This window comes from Chlorocebus sabaeus, chromosome 5 (assembly GCF_047675955.1).
Source record: "Chlorocebus sabaeus isolate Y175 chromosome 5, mChlSab1.0.hap1, whole genome shotgun sequence".
Lineage (NCBI taxonomy): Eukaryota > Metazoa > Chordata > Mammalia > Primates > Cercopithecidae > Chlorocebus > Chlorocebus sabaeus.
In genome coordinates, this window is record NC_132908.1 from 26081954 (window position 1) to 26102951 (window position 20998).

The window sequence follows — 20998 nt, forward strand, 5'->3', positions numbered from 1 at the left end:
TTAAGAGTCAAGGGACCCCAAGACCCAAAACTGGAGAAACATGGGGCTACTCTGTGAACCTGGACCAGTAGTGTAATCAGAGAACTTGTCAGAAATACAAATCATCAGGCCCCAACCCATGCCTACTGGAGTAGAGCCTGAAGGGGTTGGGGCCCAGGAATCTGTGTTCTTATAAGCACTCCAAGCGATTCTTATGCTTGCTTGATTTTTGAAAGCACTAAACTAAAGGAAATCAAACAAAATGAAACAGGGAAAAAAGCTGTAAAATTATTTTAGAGAAGACAAAAGAAGAAAAATATTTAAAACTATAACAACAGGCCAGGAGTGGTGGCTCACATCTGCATTCCCAGCATTTTGGGAGGCTGAGGCAGGCAGATCACTTGAGCCCAGGAGTTCAAAACCAGCTTGGACAACATAGCGAGACCCCATCTCTACAAAAAATACAAACATTAGCCGGGCATGGTGGCGCATGCCTATAGGCGCAGCTATTCAGGAGGCTGAAGTGGAAGGATCGCTTGAGCCCAGGGAGGTCAAGGCTGCAGTGAGCTATGATTGTACTACTCCACTCCAGCCTGGGTGACAGAGCAAGACTCCGTCTTTAAAAAAAAGAAGAAAAAAAGAAAAAAAAAAAAAAACTATAATAAGAAGAAAAATTTCCTGAAATTTGATGTGACTCTACAACATGAAAAGGTTTATCCTGTTTCAAGAAAAAAATGATGAAGAGTGATCAATATTAAGAATGTTTAAAATGAGGAAGCAGTGTAGGCAGAAAAGTACAGATACAAAGGAGAAAACACCTCAGTCAGACTTCTCCACAGTAACATTCACAGCCTGGGGACATTCTCTCAAACATGCAAAAACTCAGGTAACTCCACAAATTCTTCTCAAGGAGGATACCAAACAAAGAAACCACATGGATAAAGAGACACATCAAAATAAAGAATTAAGGAATGGAGAAGCTGTAGCAAAAGGACACACCAGCATCAAATTACATAGAGACTCAAGACTAAACAGACGTAGGCATTACAGAGGGTAATTCCTTTTTAGCTAGCTAAAAAGTTAGCTAGCTAACTTTCCCATTTTTCACAAGGAAGAAGTCCCAAAATACATGGTCTAAAATTAAACATGGTGGGGGGGAGGTGATACACAAAATTTGAACACGTAGTACAAAATTGATTTTTATCATTTTTTCTTAACCATACAGGTATATTTTAGAAATTAATATTTCTTATAGAATTGTAGAAAAAGCACCTCAAGGTCAGCAATTCCTTAAATTTAATACGTTGTTATATTTAAGTAAAACGTGAACAGGCACGGTGGCTCGTGCCTGTAATCCCAGCACTTTGGGAGGCCAAGGCAGGCAGATCACTTGAGGTCAGGAATTCGAGACAAGCCTGGCCAACATGGTGAAACCCTGTCTCCACTAAAATACAAACATTAGCTGGGCAAGGTGGTGCATGCCTGTAATCCCAGCTACTCGGGAGGCTGGGGCAGGAGAATTGCTTGAATCCAGGAGGCAGAGGTTGCAGTAAGCAGAGATCGCACTACTGCACTCCAGCCTGGGCAACACAGTGAGCCTCTATCTTTAAAAAAAAATCAAGAAAATGGTGGGTACGGTGGCTCACACCTGTAATCCCAGCACTTTGGGAGGCTGAAGCAGATAGATCACTTGAAGTCAGAAGTTCCAGACCTGCCTGCCCAACATGGTGAAACCCCATCTCTACTACAAATACAAAAATCAGCCGGGCATGGTAGAGGCGACCTGTAATCTCAACTACTCGGGAGGCTGAGGCAGGAGAATCGCTTGCTCCCGGGAGGCGGAGGCTGCAGTGAGCCAAGATCATGCCCACTGCACTCTAGCCTGGATAACAGAGTGAGACTCCATCTCAAAAAAAAAAAAAAAAAAAAAAATCAAGTAAAACTAAAATTTAATTGTTACTAAAAACAAAAAATATATGATCTGATACTATTTTTGTCTTTTTATCTGTCTTATCTCTGTGTAGAGATGTCTGGGGTGATCAAATATTATTTGATGTTCTTTCTATATGAGATACTGGGTAAATGTTTACATTTTATTTTGTACTTTATAGCACTAGGTCTCAAATGTTTGGGTTTCAGAAGTCCTCACTCTTAAAAATTACTAAGCATCCCAAAGAGAAAGCTCTTAGAAGGGTTACTTCTATTGATATTTGCCATATTAGAAATTAAAGCTGAGAAGTGTTTAAATATTTAATTCATTTAATTACAAAGCCATCATGTTAGCATAACATTTTTAAATGAAAAAAACTGTATTTCACCCAAAACTAGTGAGAAGGGTAATACAGTTTTTATATTTTTGAAATCTCTTTAGTGGCTGGTTTGATAACTAGACTCTCCCAACTGCTTCTGCCTTCACTGTTTTGCAATAGATTGTTTTCACTGAAGTACGTGAAGAAAATGCAGCTCCACACAGATACGCAACTACAAATGAACAAAGGGCTTTAGTGGCCTTTTCAAGTGACTGTGTCTATTCTATCATATTAAAGTCTGATGAACAGTCATTTCTGAGGGTTAACTGCAATATGAAATCTGGAATTAACTTTTGTATTCATATACTCATGAGAGAATGGGAATAAAAATGACAAACAATGTCTTAGTATTTTTATGAACAAATACCTGGCCTTTGGGACTTCCCAAAAGGGTTTAGGGGACTTCCAGGGGTCCCCAAACTTATTGAGAGCTGAGGCCTTACATTAATGCTGGATGAACATGAAGAAGTTGGTTAGCCTTTCTTGGCCTCAACCTCCTCCGCCATTATAATGAGGATTTTGTGAATTTATTAATGAAGGGTTTACGTTCTATTCTTAAAAGTGGACTTATCAAGTTGATTTATAAGGAGCCAAAAAAAAGAGCTGTCCCTAGTATGTGGCTCAGAAGACTTTTTCCAGAATGGATGCTAAAAGGAAAAAAAAACAAAACATCTATAATAATACTTATAGTAAAAGCAGTAACAGTCACCGTCGCTCTGTGATTATTTGCTTGGCCCTATATTGAAAACTACCTAAGCATATTCTAATTTAATATTCACAACTCTAAGGTAGGTATTATTACCCATATGTACAGATCATTAAAATAACTAAGGCACAGACAGACCAAGTGTTTCCCCAAGTCCCTCTGTTAGCATGAGGTAGAAATGAAATCAAACCAGGATCTGGCCTCAAAACCAATGTTCCCTTCCAAAAAGCAAGTTAACTGGGAAGATAATGCAACCAGGAAAAATGAGCAATAAGAAAGCTAATATTTAAATACAGAAAAATATTCTTAATTGTTCTCTGTATTAAAAAAAGAGAAAAAATATGGAAAAACATGTATGGCCTAAAATCATATGTAAAATAATAGCATGTGTATACTATGACTACAAGCATAGGAAGACAAATATGTGAAGACAAAGACTGAACAAGATTATGCAAAGGCAAAAACTGTTTAGGTGGATATGAATGATCTGCGATTGCTTTTGTCCTCAAAAGAAAGAAAGTAGCAGGACCGTGGTCATGGAAGTCAACATTTGCTAAGGAGTGTATCACGACTCATTTGCCTAAAAAGGTTGGGGCCGGGGAAAGAACCTATTAAGGTTATTTCTCCATAAAAATGATTTTACTCAAATTTAAAAGTTTCAAGGTATTTTAGTGGACGACGGAAGTGTTTTTCAAAAATTTCAAAAATTACACTGTAATCAAAGTGGAAGGAATCACCACAAAACAGATTCTGCTTCATGCGGCAGCACTTTCAATACAAACCTAAGAGAACTTTATCAAGTTCTCTTATTTTTTTGTTTTTTGTTTTGTTTTGTTTTTGGAGACAGGGTCTTGCTCTGTCGCCCAGGCTGGAGTACAGTGGTGCAATCATGGTTCACTGCAGCCTCAACCTCCTGGACTCAAGTGATTCTCCCACCTCAATCCTCCCAAGTAGCTGGGACTACAGGCATGAGCCACCACGCCCGTGTGTGTGTGTGTGTGTGTGTGTGTGTGTGTGTGTGTGTGTATGAGATGGGGTCTCACTATGTTGCCAACACAGGTCTCAAATACCTAAGCTCAAGTGATCCTGTCATCTCGGCCCCCGCAAAGTGCTGGGATTTACAGGCCTGAGCCACCATGCCCAGCCCTGTAATAAACTTTCATGCAAAGCTTTTTAATTACTGAAACTTCATGTGTTTTCTATCAGTTGTATATTTACTAACTTAGGGTTTCTCAACCTCAGCACTCCTGGCACCCGGGGCTAGATCATTCTTTGGTCCCCTGTATACTGTGGGGTGTTTAGCGGCAGCCCTGGCCTCCACTCACTAGATGCCAATAGCACTTCTCCAGTCATGGAGACATTAACAAATATTCCCTGCAGGACAAATCACAGATCTAACTGCAGCCTTGGTCCAGTAAAAGAGGGGGGAAACTCTATTCAAGGAGCCCCTGGAGGAGAAAATAAGATCACAGGAGTTGTACGTGACCCTCCCAAGTCCCACCTTTCTATAGGTAGTATATAAGGAATACATGAAAAGATGTACATGAAGATATGCAATCTGTTAAGAATTGGCCTCAATTCATGCTCTCTGATACATCCTCACCCTGAAGAACTTTTCATCATCACCTACGTACAGCTCTATATTTGAAACTATATATCACGTGCATGAGAAAGATATGGTCCCTTAATTTTACTGCAGAACAATCAAAGCTAACTCAGAATTGCTGTAGTCACATAATCTCATTCTGTGCACTTTTTTCCCCATTGGTCCAGGCAGAGAGAAGTGAAGATGAGAGGAGATGAAGGAAGATGAAGCTGCTCAAGTGAAGCAGGAAGGAACAGCCTCAGCAGGCAGGGGGCAATGTCCACATCTTCCCTCATTTATCCACAGAGAAAGCTATTCCCTTTTTATAGTCAAGGACATCAGCGGTCAGAGAAGGTAAAGGATCCACTCCAGGTCACAGAGTAAGTGGCAGGGCCAAGACTCAAAACCAGGGGAAGAAGGAAGTGGATGAAAGTGGTGAGAACGACCAAGAAAGCAAAGCTAGGACGATGACCGTGCACCTAGATTCGGAATTCTAGGGTTCTGGTAGGGGTTCATGTCCCCACTCTGCTCACTGGCGATGCAACCCCTGGCAAGCTTCCTTGTTTGTAGGCAAGAAACAGACTATCATCTGTCCCACAGCAGTCCGATCTTGTGAGGTGAGTGATCACTACTGCAGCCAGTTTAGGAGTCAGGGTAACAATTTGGGGGAACTATGCTGAGAAATAAACCACACACATTCCTTCAAACCTTTTTCTACATCCAGACTATTAAAGGAGTTGTTGCAGGAACTAGGCCCTGGGCTTGGTTCTTTAAAAGTGATGAGACAGAAAACTATATTAAAAGAAAGTATATGGGGAAAAAACCCCACAAGCCTCAGGGGGCTACTAAACCTAACACACAGGGCAGGAGAGTTCCAAAGGGGCTGAGCTGGGGTGTGCTAAGGTATTTGTTTGGTTGCTTCACTGGGCCTAAAGTTTCTCAGAATAAATTTTCTCCAGAAAACTGATATGGTCAAGAAAGCAAAACAATTTTCTGGAAATTTTACTGCTTAACTTGGCGTCTTAAGTGCACAAAGACAGTTGAGCAAAAGCATCAAAATGAATGGTGGTTGCATCATCAGCACTGTCCAAATAGTGGGGCAAGATCTAATGACCTCACTTACATTACCATAAAAAGAAAGAAAAACATTGTAACAAATAAACACACAATTTTTTTTAAAAGGGAAGTATACCAGCTTAAAAGCTTATGTCACTCCCTAGGTGCCCCTATAGTCTCAATTTATTTTGTTATTTCTCAAATACTAAAATCCAACATTTCAAAAAATTTTAAGAGGCAATTCTCAAGAAGTAGGCACCACATTTTAGGTTTTGTTACATGCAAATGGCAAGTTCATATTTTATTCCGCCTAGCCTCATAAAACCTGGGCAACACATGGAAGAGGTAAGCACACATTTCTGGTTTGTATTATTTGACAGTCCCTAACATGGCCGTGAGGAAAATAGAGCCTATCAAAGTATAAACTGAGTTAGCTCAGAACCTCTCTGGATGAAGCCAACTGAAACACAAACAAGCGTTTCTTCTACAGTAAACTGCTGCTGCTAGTAAACCGTGCAAGCGAGTAGTCAACTGTCTAAAACAAATCTAATTCAAAAGAACTAATCTTGACTGGGTATGGTGACTCACACCTGTAATCCTAGCAATTTGAAAGGCTGAGGCGGGTGGATAGCTTAAACTCAGGAGTTCAAGATCAGCCTGGACAATATGGCGAAACCCTGTCTCTACAAAAAATACAAAAATTAGCCAGGCATGTTAGTGCACATCTATGGTCCCAGCTACTTGGGAGGTTGAGGTGGGAGGACTGCTAGAGCCCAGGAAGTCGAGGCTGCAGTGAGTTGTGATCACACCACTGCACTCTAGTCTGGGTGACAGAAAGAGACCTTGTCTCAAAAAAAAGAATTAGTATTTGCAAACAGAATTTAAATGAAACGACAAACTTAACTGTGGATACTCCAAGGTGTTCGTTCACTCATAAAATCAAATCTCTGAATCATTTCCAAATGTTTCTTTAATCATCCAGATACTGCAACATATAAATCTGCTGAGCCACCTCAAATATCTACCTAAAGAATAAAGGTTTGCCACCAAATACAAAGTTCCATTTCCTATGAGCTTATAATGCACTCTAGAACTCTATAATTATTTGTAATCTAAGCAGTATGACAAATGGCTCTCTAATAATTTTTAATCCAAGATAATGAGAATTTGTAATAACTAGTGCACTATGAGTACTCCTCAAAACTTTCAGATAGATTTTCAATTCTAGAGTAACTCTACAAGAATTTCAACTTCCACATACTAACAACAGGCTACATAAAACAGTTTGGGCTTAGAGATGTCTGACTTCCACAGCCTATCTCCTTGAAGTAAAGGAGAAGATGTGGAAATATTTCTCATTAGCCACATCAACCTTTACAGTAGAGGAAGAAATATGTGCCAATTCACAGGATGTACTCTGCTGGAAAAGCATTTGTGATCATTTAGTGTAAACAGCAGCATTTAGAAACTAAAAGTTCCTGTTCAGATGCAATTTCCTCTTTCCATCCATCCTTGAAAGCAGTCATCTTTAGATGAACTGCACTCTGAATTTTGAAGCAGATATTAATACACTATGGACAATAACTAGCAACCAGTGAACTATTTAATAGCCTCTGCAAATATGCCCCACTTTACCAAATGACTCTTAACCAATGTTGACTCAATGCTAACTACTGCATAGTCTCCACTATGCAGGCAGAGAGGTCCCCACTCTGCCTTGGGCAACATGAGTCCAGTGAGGAAGAAAGCACTCAATATTCCTGTTCCTATGTCCTCTCCTGTGGGCTGCTGCCCACCTCCTGCCACCCCTGTAGAAGAAGGACAAGCAGAAGTGTCAAGCCCAAAGGCTCCTACCAATCTCAGCACAAGCACATAGCCATGACATTTGGGAAAAAGAAAAAAATGAGGACAACGACCTAGGACTATTTTTTTTTATGTAATTTTTAAAAATAGAGATAGAGTCTCACTATGTTGCCCAGGCTGGTCTCAAACTCTTGGCCTCTAGTGATCCTCCCACCTCAGCCTCCTCAGTACTGAAGACTACAGGTGCAAATCACCACACCTGGCCCCCAATACATTTAAAAAGAATGCCTTGGCTGGCAGGCAGACCATACCACTTTCTCCTGAGGTCGGGGATGGTGGTGGAGTGGCAGCAGTAACACTGTGTTTGTCCCAGACAGTCTCCAAGATACCTACCAAGAAAGGAGAAACAGAGTTATAAGAGAAATAATGTCCAGCATATAAAGATTTAGAGAAAGTTTCTTGATACCTTTGATCAAACATCAGCACCTGAACATCCCTCTCTTGACCATGTCCTCCTCCAGCAAGCAGCTGTGCCTCTCGACTTCACAGCTGCCTTCTGGCTCTCCACTGCTTCACTGTGGTCTTGCAGTGTGGCCTCTCCCCACTGATGCCTCCAGCACTGCTCTTTGCCAGAGTACCCTGGTTGCTGCGTGCACTCACCAGTCACTTAATCCCCATCCTCCTTGACCATGCTGTGGCATGACAGGCCATTGCCTATACCCTTATCTGAGCCAGCAGCACCACTCTTTCCTGGTTTTTCTCTGGTTTCTTTGAACTCAATTCCATCCCTTTCACTATTACTTCCATCCTCTGCCCATGAGTCACTTAAACACACGTTTCCCCAGGTTCCCTTACTGCTCTGCTTCTCCTCTCATTTCACTCTCACTGCTAGAGTGACTCATCTACTGCCACGGCTTCAAGAAAACATATTCTGAAGCCTCTCAAGTCTCCTGTTCTTGGCCCAAACTCACCTTGACTACATACACCAAGCTCTGCATCACATGATGGGGGCTTCAGAAACAAGGCAAGGCAATCACAGACCTGCATGTCCACCTGCTTCCTGGACTACACTACATGCATATCCCAAACTCAACTTTTCGTTCCCCACAAACCTGCCACTAATTCTCTTTCATTCCTCATGCAGGAAACAGGCCGGAAATCCTGGCCTCTGCTAGCCTCATCTAGCCTCACCTGACCCAGGCTTCAGCCCACCCAACAGATGAGGTCTGCTGTTCCTTCTATATGTGTCCCTCTCAACCTCTGACCTGCTCTCCTCCTCCCAATTTCAACTTGACCTTTCTACCACACTAAATGCCACCTGCCTGTCCCTCAAAATTCCATTCAGCTGTCACCTCCTTCAGGAATTGCTACACATAAAACATAACTCTGTTATAGCTCTTAAAACATCTTTAACTGCTTACTTGTCTCTCCCCACTGAAGTGTAAATTACCTGAGGGTAGGAACTGTGTTTTCTTCCTCTTTGTACCCATATGGAACCCGGAACATAAGGTGATCATAAAGGCTTTTGAAAATATCTTATTCTCAAATTTTTCATACTAAAACCTGAATAAATCTTGAAAGCATTATGCTAAGTGAAAAAGCCAGACACAAAAGATCACATATTGTATGCTTCCATTTTTATGAGAAGTCCAAAAAAGGCAAATCCATAGAGACAGACTAAGTAGATTAGTGAACGCCAGGGACTGGGGGAGAGGAGAATGGGGTTGGGGGGGGCGGGTACGGCTAATGGGTACGAGGCTTCTTTTTAAAGTGATGACAATGTTCTGGAATTAAATAGCGCTGAAGGTTGCACAACCTCAAGAATATACTAAAAGCCAGTCAATACTGCAATTTAAAATGGTGAGTTTTATCTCAATTTTTTAAATATTTAATACACTGCTAGGCACAGTAGGACACAGAGGTATAAAACATGGTCCCTAACATTAGAAATTTGACATTTAGTTGGGGTGTCAAAAAATGTGCAAATGCCAAGCTCTTTTTTTTTTTTAAAGAGACAGGGTCTCACTCTGTCACCCAGGCTGGAGTGCAATGGTACGATCATAGCTCACTGCAGCCTCAAAATCCTGAGCTCAAGCAATTCTCCTTCTTTAGCCTCCTGAGTAGCTGGGAATACAGGCATGCATCATCACACCCAGCTAACTTTTTTGTTTTGTTCTGTTTTGTGTTTTCCAGAAATGGGGGTCTCAATATGCTGCCCAGTCTGGTCTCAAACTCCTGGGCTCAAGTGATCCTCCCACCTCAGCCTCCCAAAGCGCTAGGATTACAGGCCTGAGCCATTGCACTAACCCAAGTTTACTTTTTAAATCAATGGTTCTTTCAGCCAATTTTAAGTGCCCACCACATGCCAAGCACTAAACTGGAGATACAAAGAAAGTTCCTAGACATCCAAGAAGAAGCCTGGATAACGGAGTTAGAGATAAAAACACTTCTTTTCACTACAAGATTCCCTCAAGTAGCAAGCCCAGGCTGCCGGCACTCCCAGGGCCTCATGGCCAGGCATTGCATACGTGCCTCCCTAGCATACAGGTCTCACAGCAGCACAGAGAAGCCACCCCGGGCACCCAGGGTACTCCCCTCTCCTCCTACCTTCCTGTCTCATGTTGTGGTTTGCTTTCTGTTTCTTCTTGCCCTTTACAACTTGTCACGAGGCACTCATCGAACAGAAGAGACAAAATGCTACATACAACTACAACCTAGTGCACAAGGAGATGGCTCCACACCACGTCTCACTTCCTTACCCAGAACGGGAATTTTCATATCCTCCTACTCCAACTTCTCCTGATCTTCAATTCAAATTATTTTAAATAGAGTGCTTGCCACCCACCTAACTTACCATGCAGTGATTGGCACTGTAGGCATACCCGGACTCTCCCTCACTGATCACAGTTACAGTGAGGACCAATTAGTGAAAGACTACGAGGAAAATAAGGCTCAAATCTATTTTGCGGTCCTACTGTGTGCTAGACACTGGGCTATAGGTGTTGGGAATGCAGCTTCCCATTTTCACGCTATCTCAGAAATAGTGCAAACAACTGCTCAAAGCTGCTGAGCACCAAGGCCTGAACTCTGGGCGCCTGCGGGCAGGCCTCTATCTCTGTGTACTACCATACTGCTCACCTGTCAGTAGCCCAAGCACTGTCTGCACCTGGTCCAGTAGCAGCTTCCGCAACTCCTCCTTCCGAGCCACACTGAGGTCCTCACGGGGACAAGCCAGCTCTTCTGAAGTTGTCTTCAACATGATCAGCCCAAGAGGGGTTGTCACAGGGGACTGGATCAACTGCCAGGAAAAAGCATGTTCTGAGCAGAGTGTTGAACTGATAAAGTACAAAGAGGACTCAGCAGTATTAAAGCTGTGAAGCATCTGTGTGTGTTTAATCTTATATGAACATAAAACAACACTTCAGAAACATCACTTAGAGGCCGGGTGCAGTGGCTCACACTTGTAATCCCAGCACTTTGGGAGGCCGAGATGGGCGGATCACCTGATGTAGGGAGTTCGAGACCAGCCTGACCAACATGGAGAAACCCCGTCTCTCCGAAAAATACAAAATTAGCCGGGTGTCGTGGCGCATGCCTATAATCCCAGCTACTCGGGAAGCTGAGGCAGGAGAATCACTTGAACCCAGGAGGCAGAGGTTGCAGTGAGCCGAGATTGCATCATTGCACTCTAGCCTGGGCAAAAAGAGTAAAACTCCGTCTCAAATAAAAAAAAGAAACATCACTTAGAGGATATTTAGGGAGCTCTTTTTAATCATTCAAAATATATTCTCATCATATTTTACAGACAAAATTCTAATACCATGAACTTAAAAACAGCTAGAAAACAATCGTCTTTTATACCTAACATGACCATTTTTATACATGTCCAGATTCCTACCACAGCCTTTGTTACTTTTTCTAGTAACAAAGTTTTGTGTGTGCATGTATATAAATTACATCTATATTAGTGATTAAGATGTGTAAATCAATTTGTGATGTCTTTTCAATATGCATGCTATTACATCAACTTTATACTTCTAAACTCTGCATGCTTCAGAAAAGGTAATGATTAAATATGGCAGAGCAACACCACACATACATGTCATTAAACTATGACTAGTTAGGATTTTGCAAATACCTATGTAGCAAACTAAGTTACTTTTTCTATCACCTGTAATAGTCTCTCTACTATAAGAAAGTTTAATTAAGTGGCTCAAGCCTGTAATCCCAGCACTTTGGGAGGCCGAGACGGGCGGATCACGAGGTCAGGAGATCGAGACCATCCTGGCTAACACGGTGAAACCCCGTCTCTACTAAAAAAAAATACAAAAAAAACTAGCCGGGTGAGATGGCGGGCGCCTGTAGTCCCAGCTACTTGGGAGGCTGAGGCAGGAGAATGGCGTAAACCCGGGAGGCGGAGCTTGCAGTGAGCTGAGATCCGGCCACTGCACTCCAGCCTGGGCGACAGAGCAAGACTCCGTCTCAAAAAAAAAAAAAAAAAAAGAAAGTTTAATTAAACGAGACAAAAAAAAGTATGCCTTCAACAGCATAGCACTACCTACATCTTCCTAATCATTTTTACAAAATTCAAAGCATTACTATTATATTTGTTCTGTAATTTCCAGAAATGATAAAAGTAAACAAGTTGCCACTAAAATTATCTGTTGAGTTAATTGCTACAATCTATAAAAGAGCAGACAATTTGAAAAGCACTTCAAGTTTTTCTTTAATCTTCATTAAGTTTAAATGTAGTTAATTCTCTGACACGCTTTTTTTTTTTTTTTTTTTTAACTTAAGCTAAAAATACATATAAACTTTAGGGAAGAGGAGAACACTCAGGAACTGTACCCATAGATTTTATATTCTTTGCTTCAAGAAATACAGGGTACAGGCTGGGCGTGGTGGCTCATGCCTGTAATCCCACCACTTTGGGAGGCCAAGGGGGGCAGAGCACTTGAGGTCAGCAGTTCGAGACTAGGCTGGCCGACATGGTGAAACTCCGTCTCTACTAAAAATACAAAACTTAGCTGGGTGTGGTGGCAGGCACCTGTAGTCCCAGCTACTCAGGAGGCTAAGGCAGGAGGATCACTTGAACCCAGGAGGCAAAGGTTGCAGTGAGCCGAGATCACCCCACTGTACTCCAGCCTGGGCAAGAGAACAAGACTCCATCTCAAAAAAAAAAAAAAAAAGAAAACAAAAAAGAAAAGAAAAGAAATACAGGGTACATTCCTTTCCCTTACAAATAACTCCCCTTTCACAAAGCAAGGAAAAGCTCATCCCTAAAGAACAGGACAAGTACTCAAAAATGGGAACTTAAGGTAAATTCAAGTGTCTTCAGAAGCAGCACTAGGTAACCAGCAGCAATGAATGATGTGTTTAAAATGCTCTCTATAAATTCAGGTCTCTTGAACACTAAAACTCTGTATATTCTCCACAATTTTTATCTTCGTTTTCTACAAATTTGGCCTATTTCTAACACTGACTTTTAAATTCAGATCATGCAGTATAGGGAGGACAGGAAATTTCTCTTCACACAATGAAGTAGAACTGATCCTTGGTAAGCATCTCTTTCCATTTGGAGACCTTTGGCTTATTGGCCTATATTCTAAAAGATTCCCATTACTTCCTCCTTTTCCTTTCTTTCTCCTCTACCTCTTGTCTCTATTTTCCCCTCCAGGCTGCATCCTTACTCTCTCAGCTGGAAATGACTCGCAATGCCAAATATCCCATTTGGCAATATACACCCTCCTATAAATACGAAATGCTGTACTTCCCAGAAATAAAACTCCCCCACGATATGGAAAATCTATCTGCAAGTTCTCCTTCCTCTCATCATTTAGGGGAAAGGGAGAAGAAGGTCAGGCAAGAAGCCAGATGAAAAGAGAAAACTATTCTTTACTTGAAAAAGAGCTTGATAAAATGTGTAATTTTTCTTCTCATTAGCTTTGTACCCAGAAAGCTTTTTATTAAAACAGTGTTTCCCTTTACCATCTTCACATCTTTAATTTAAGCTTGTAACACAGGTAATCTCTGCAGTTTAACAGACAATGAGCTCCTGCAGGTTGAAGAACAAGTTCAGGTTTCTAGCGTGAACTTCTGAAAAGGTTCCATCGTTTTTATTACACAACCCAACAGAAGAAACAGCAATTCTCTTCCTGTGCTGCTTGCCCCTTAAGTATCTGGTCCCAGGCACAATGTGACCACAGGTTCTGCTCAACAGACTTTAGGAATTTGAAGAATAGGTTCTAGAACCGTTGGTGTCATGTGTGTGCTGGCGTATATGTGGGCAGGTGGGAAGGAAAGGGGTCGGTTTCAATTTCGATTACTTCTCCAGCAGCCTAGAAAGGGTATAACCAACCCACAGCACGTAAGGCTGGGTTACCAAATCAACCCCTCTCTATCTGCTTATGGTGGTCACCACAATTATAACAAAAACTGCATAGATACCACCCAACAAACTGTCAGAGTTCAAAAAAAACAAAACCATGCACCCCAGACTGCAAACACCATATGAGCCCAAAAAAACGCTTTAGATGATTTACTCAAAGGATCATGTGATGGTGAAATTGATTCCAGAACCAGTTTGGCATTATTTACCAATATCTGAAGAAAACGTTTACAGTTAGCCCTCCATACCCATGAGTTCTGTATTCAAAGGTTCAAACAACCACAGATAGAACATAATCAGGAAAAAGAAGAAAAAACGGCTGCATCTGTATTAAACATGTATAGTTTTTACTTGTCATTATTTACTAAACAATACAGTATAACAACATTTATTTATTTTTTTTTTTTTTTTTTTGACGGAGTGCAGTGGTGCGATCTCGGCTCACTGCAAGCTTCACCTCCTGGGTTCACGCCATTCTCCTGCCTCAGCCTCCCGAGTACCTAGGACTACAGGCACCCGCCACCACGCCTAGCTAATTATTTTTGTGTTTTTAGTAGAGACGGGGTTTCACCGTGTTAGCCAGATGGTCTCAATATCCCGACCTCGTGATCCGCCCGCCTCAGCCTCAGTATAGCAACTATTTACAGAACATGTACGTTCTATTAGGTATTAGAAGTAATCTAGAGATGGTCTAACCTACACAAAAGGATGTGCATAGGTTACATGCAAACTATGCCTTTTTATATCAGGGAATTCGGCATCCATGAATTTTGGTATCCAAGGGGGTCCTGGAACCAATCCCCCACAGATACAAAGGGATAACTATATTATCAGAAATGTCAGCAGTTGAGCACTGATCATTCTTGACAAGGCTTATATGCCATTGTCTAGTTCACAAGAATAAATAAGAAGCAGGACATAACACAACTGGAAAGGATTTCAAAGATCACTTAGTCCAAGCCTCTCATTTTACAAAGAAAGAAAGGGAAGCTTACGTAAGCAGCAGGAGGTGCTAAAATCAAAGAGGACTTTAGGCTGGGGCAGTGGCTCATGCCTATAATCCTAGCACTTTGAGAGGCCATGGCAGGAAGACCACTTGAGGCCAAGAGGTCAAGACCAGCCTAGGCAACATAGTGAGACTCTATCTTTATTAAAATTAAAGAAAAGAAAAAGATGACTTTACAAAGTTGGGTGCAGAACCCAAACCTGCTGCCTCAGAGTCTGGCTCTTTCTACCATATGGTGTTTCAAAGTCACCAAAGCTACATGAGGTTAAAGGAGTCATTATTGACGGGGCTGAAAGGGGGAGGTGGTGGAGAACAGTGGACAACTAGCCTTTTTAAACCTCCAGAAGCCCTTCACCTAAAAGTGCTCTCTTCCAAATCCATCTTTTGTTACAAATAATTATACTTCAAATGTAGCCAGGAAACGTTCTGTTCTTCATCACAGGGACCAATCCCAGCGGTGCAACTGTGGCTCCTCCTTACCGGCTATCATCAGGCCTGTGACTCTCCGTCTCAAGGTCCTTCTCTTGTCACAGGACGCACCACTAACCAACCCAGGAATAGGTTCACTTAGAAGACTCCAAACCCTCTTAGTCTTTCCCATCTCCAGTGCGCTTCCCTGGTGCCCACTTAAGAAAGCCTTGGAAAGGGTTACCATAACCATCCTCAACTTGGAGTGAAGGCAAGTGTATTGGACAGAACGCCAGGGAAGTGTCTCCCGTCTCATGTCCCCCGAGTCCAGGCCTACTCGCCTGCTTGCCATTCCTCAGATCCTGTGCACTTGCTATTCTCTCTGCCCCAAATACTGTTCCCCTAGATACCCACGTGGTTCATCCCATAACCCTCACTCAGGTTTCTGCTCAAATGTCTGTCCCCAGAAAAGCCTTCTACGAGCATCCCATCTAAACATAACCCCCGCTAGTTTCTGTCCCCTTCCCTGGATTGAGTTTTCATCATACTTATAAATACCTCCAAGTGTGTATCTGCTTATTGTTTGCTGATGCCCCCATCCCCACCCAAAGATCATAAACTCCAGGAAGGCAGGGACTTGGTGTTTGTTGATTACTATATCCCCTCACGTGCTTAGTGTTCAACAAATAGTTGACTACTTGAATAAAGGCATGAATCTCCTTTGCAGTAACAACCCAATAAATCTCTAGATGAATGAAGCACTATACAAAACAAAACTAAATGAAGAATTTTTGTGCTCTTCTGAGAGACAATCTGAGAGAAGCACTTTGGATGCTGAATTCTTTTTTAATTGCTGCATCATTAAAATGGTTTGAATGAAGAGCAAGCAGAACATTAGAAAATGATATTGTTCTGGAAAATCCTACAGTCACTGAGACTATAACCAATTTTCAAAGAACTTTATTTCTATAAACTGTATATAATACCCATTTCCTGCATACCCAAGACTAGCTCAATAACATGAAAATGTTTCCAACTTGACCACAGGATTCAAATGAGCAACAGCATCTCCCTCATAGCTTTTAGGTCCCAACTACTCCCTTCTGACTTCTAAATCCTGACCCCAGATCCACACTTCCTAATGTCTCATTAGTTATTACAGAGAAGGAACACAAATCTTAAATGCATTTTCTATCAAACTGAATTCACCAACTTCTGCCCAAATTCATTCCCCTTCTTTCAACCCTGGCCTGAAAAATCTACCTGAACCAGAAAAAATTGGAAGTCATTCTAGATTCCTCCCTTCTCTCCCCTCTCACCTAGTGTCACTGGCTTCCTGCCCCTATCCCCTGGGTGCCTCACCTCCACCCACCAGGTCATCTCCTTTTGGTCCAAATCCTCTTCATCCTGCCTCTTTCCCTCTCACCTTGCCCCTCTGCAATCCAAACCCCAGCTAGCCATCATTCCACCATAAACATGTAGCCATGTTTTCTCCCTCCTCAAAATTTTCATTAGCTCCCTAGGAAAAACTACGAATTGCACAATGGAACCCTCCAACCCTTCCTGGCCTGGCCTCTGTCCATCAATCTAGCCCCTTACTCTACCACTTCACCATCTCACATCTCAGCCCAACACCACTAAGTCTACATGCTATATGCCACCACAGCACTCTGCATATACTCCCACAATAATTACCATATTATTGAGTAATTACTGTTTGCACAGCTATTTCCCCCACTAAATGCTGAAACTACTGAAGGCCTCACCCTTGTACCCTTAACACCTAGTACAGCACCTAACAGACTTTCAAATACTGGCTGAACAAATTGCACAACAGGTTAACAAAGAGATTAGGTTTTTCTCCCCTACTTTCTCCACTGCACAAAGATACAGTATGTCTTATAAATATAAAGTTAAGTGAATGTGATAATCTGTCCTACAATAACCTCACTACTACAGTTCCAAAATGCTAATCTTAAAAGTCCTCTTCAGGACAAGGAAATAATCACTTCAACAAACAATTTACAAGATAAAGTTTCCTTAGGCATATCCTTACCTGTAAAATGTTAGTAAAAAAGTCGTGGTAGAACATGGGCCAATCCTGACGTCCAATATCAACAATAACTTTGCAGAGCTTGTTCCGGATAAAGTAAGGTAAGGTTTTATGGTGAGCCAAAAGGAGTTTGGGCAGGCAGCTACGGATTTCCATCTTATCCTGAGATGGGACCCCAAGCCACATTTTATTGATCAGATTCTGAAAAACAAATACACATCTTTTAAGTTAACAACCTATACACAAAAATAACTGCTTTTCATCCCACAGATAGCTATATCACTTATCAACAAGAAACCCCCTTTAAATAAAGGTTTGGAGCAATATGGCAATAAGAATAATAAAAGTATTCAAATCTTATGACACAGCAGTCCCATAACAGAAACAAAAAGCTGTATGTGTAAAAACTTTTTTACGCCACTGTCTCTAATAGCCACCAAAATATACTGACAGAAACAACTTCAATGTTCAAAAACAGAAGAATGTCTTGGTGAATAATGTCAGAACTACATGTGGGGATATAAAATAAAGTGGGGAAAAGCAAAATACAAAATATCATGGGCAATATGATTACAACTAGATTTTTTTTTTTTTTTTTTTGGGCGACAGAGTCTTGCTCTGTCGCCCAGGCTGGAGCTCAGTGGCACAATCTGGGCTCGCTGTAAGCTCCGCCTCCCGGGCTCATGTCATTCTCCTACCACAGCCTCCCGAGTAGCTGGGACTACAGGTGCCCGCCACCACGCCTGGTTAATTTTTTTTTTTTTTTTTTTGTATTTTTAGTAGAGACGGGGTTTCACCGTGTTAGCCAGGATGGTCTCCATCTCCTGATCTCATTGATCCGCCCACCTCAGCCCCTCAAAGTGCTGGGATTACAGGCATGAGCCACTGCGCCCAGCCTACAATTAGATTTTTTAAAGGTGCGCACAGAAAACAAGGATTGGAAGAGAGGTGATATAAATAAAACTTTTTGCTGTTGGGGATGATGCTATTATGGTTATCATTTCTCCTCCTAAAATGTTTTTCTTTAATTATCTTTCCCTTATCAATGATAACAGGCAGGGAACAGTTATATGTTACCACAAATGACCTACCTACTTAACCCTAAAGTCAACCATCCACCTTACCCTTCTAGTGTGGAAGATGGAAGATGCCCCAAACAACACACAGCTACACAAAGACAGTATGTGGGACAACGTCCCAGAGCTGAGCTACCCTCTCCCAGCACATTACAGCTTTAGTCTAGTGTCAATGATATGGCACTACGACTACAAAATCCTTTTCAGAAGAGTATAAAATTACTGACAACTTACCTCAAAAACTGTTAAACTGTACATCATTACATAGTCATTCCTAGTGCTGGAGAGAAAGTACAGGCAGAATCTCCAGGCTCCTATTTGCTGGGCAAAGTTATTAAGAAGCTCCTCTGGAAAAGTTAAATGGTAACAAAAGAAAGCTATGAAAATACATGAAATTAGACAAGGCTGGGCTATCTTATTACTATTTAAACATTCCTCTCTGCATATAATGTAAATGATGTCAAAACCAGCAGATTCTTCAAGATAGAAAGAATAAATCATACAATATTTTTCTGCATCTGAGGTGACCATGGACACTGACAATGTTTTCAGCCATCTAAAAGCCACCTTGCTATGGATATTTCTCTAGGCAGAGAAACTTTCACTGCTAAAGTTCTTATTTAAGCTAATGTGTGGCTGGAATGTTCTAAGAGTACCCTTCCATCTTCTTAAAACTGCTAGCTAACTTCCTCTGAATGTGAGCTACATTCTAGCACCTCACCATTCCTCTACAAATCTTCAGTGGAGTCTACATTGTTCACACACACAAAATGATGGCTAGAAAGGCAGAAAAAGTAAAGATTAAGACTAACCCTACAAAGAGAGGAAAGGAAAAAAAATGCAAGGAATTCAAAATGGCTAACTCTTCATTTGGGTTGGTTTTATTTTAAAACACTGCCACCAAAAAAGTGAAATGACCTGAGGCAAGAGCAACGATGACGAGTGTTGTGGCGAGCAGCCCTGTCCACACACCACGTTGGTTAGAAAGGTGTTCCTCCTCCTTAGGCTGCTGATGGCATCAGCCAGAACCCACAAGGCAGCAAGCATTACGGGGCTACCATTATGTTTCTGGACATGCTGTCCCTTAGTCACCTTGAGCTGCTGCACTGGTCATGAAATATAATCCAAAAAGGGTAAAAGTGCAAAGGCCCACAACTTTGAGAGATTCTAGAAAGCCTTTGAAAAAGCAGAATACACAGCAGTTTCTTCTAATCCTCAAGTCATTGCTGTTAGTTCCCTACAACTTAAGCTAAATCCAACGAGGCAGCCTCATTAAAAAAAATCCATGGAAAGGCCAGGCACAGTGGCTCACATCTGTAATTCCAGCACTTTGAGAGGCTGAGGCAGGAGGACTGCTTGAAGCCAGGAGTTCAAAGACCAGCCTGGGCAACACTGAGACCCTATCTGTACGAAACAAAGAAAAACTTAACTAGATATGGTGGCACATGCCTGTAGTCCTAGTTACTCAGAAGGCTGAGGCAGGAGGAGATCTTACTATGTTGTCCAGGCTGGTCTTTAACTCCTGGCCTCTAGTGATCCTCCTGTCTCAGCCACCTGAAGAGCTGGGATTATAAGCATGAGCCACCATGCCCAGAAGGCTATTTAAAGAAAAAAAACTCAACAACTTAGGAGAGTGTCAAAATGAACAGCTTTGGTGTGCCTGAAGCTTTAGCCCAGGAGGCACAGGTTGCAATGAGCTATGATCATGCCACTACACCCAGCCTGAGTGATAGAGCAAAATACTATCTCTTTTAAAAAAAAAGAAAAGAAAAGAGAAAGGCTGGGCCCATTGGTTCACGCCTGTTAATCCCAGCACTTTGGGAAGCCGAGGCGGGCGTATCACAAGGTCAAGAGATGGACTATCCTGGCCAACATGGTGAAACTCCGTCTCTACTAAAAATACAAAAATTAGCTGGGCGTGGTGGTGCGCGCCTCTAGTCCCAGCTACTCGGGAGGCTGAGGCAGGAGAATCGCTTGAACCCAGGAAGCGGAGGTTGCAGTGAGCCGAGACTGCGCCACTGCATGCCTGGCAACAGAGTGAGGCTCCGTCTCAAAAAAAAAAAAATCCCAGCCTTTCAATTTTAGATCATTTCAAAGAGGGCTCACAAGGCTGTGAAGCCATGAGCTCTTAACGCTATGACCAAAGACTGAAGTTCTCTATAGGATGCCATAGCACTCAATGGTGCTGTTTTCCTGAAGAGATATAAGGGGGGAAACATATTTTTGTAGAGACGGAGTCTTACTATGTTCCCCATAATGGTCTCAAACCCCTGGGCTCAAGTATTCCACTTGCCTTGACCTCCCAAAGGGCTGAGATTGCAGGCATGAGCCACCATGCCCAGTCAAAAAAAATTATTTTAATAAAAATAAAAGTTAATTACAAATCCATAAAAGGAAGCTAACAGCCTGCCTTAATAATTAAGCAAAGGTTTCTGTGAATCCCCAAGGTGAAGTCAAACCGGACTGGAACTGAGGAACTCTGGGCTCTGTTCTAGACTCTGAGTCTGACCCCAAGTGAGTCACTGCTCCTCCTTGATGCTTCTGTTTCCTCTACTCTACAATGACCACATGGTCTCAAGGTCCCTGCTAATAGCTCTATCAATTTCTAGAGCACTAGTAATTTACCTTT

General features: G+C 41.9%; 1 protein-coding gene and 1 non-coding gene across 3 annotated transcripts in view; one reads left to right on the forward strand and one right to left on the reverse strand.

The window, feature by feature from the left end:
- XPO6 (exportin 6) overlaps positions 1–20998 on the reverse strand; it is a 117095-nt gene that overhangs the window by 61256 nt on the left and 34841 nt on the right. The window contains exons 3-6 of one of the 2 annotated variants that reach the window (XM_007988709.3): positions 18604–18716; positions 17297–17494; positions 10577–10736; positions 7750–7827 (exon numbers count right to left, since the gene is read on the reverse strand). In XM_007988709.3, the coding sequence (XP_007986900.3) occupies positions 7750–7827; positions 10577–10736; positions 17297–17494; positions 18604–18716 (549 nt within the window). The remainder of the gene's footprint in view (positions 1–7749; positions 7828–10576; positions 10737–17296; positions 17495–18603; positions 18717–20998) is intronic. The other variant, XM_007988719.3, reaches the window with a different exon arrangement.
- Positions 20453–20578, forward strand: LOC119621241 (small nucleolar RNA SNORA25). Its single transcript, XR_005237808.1, has one exon. It is a non-coding gene; the product is annotated as a small nucleolar RNA SNORA25 (small nucleolar RNA).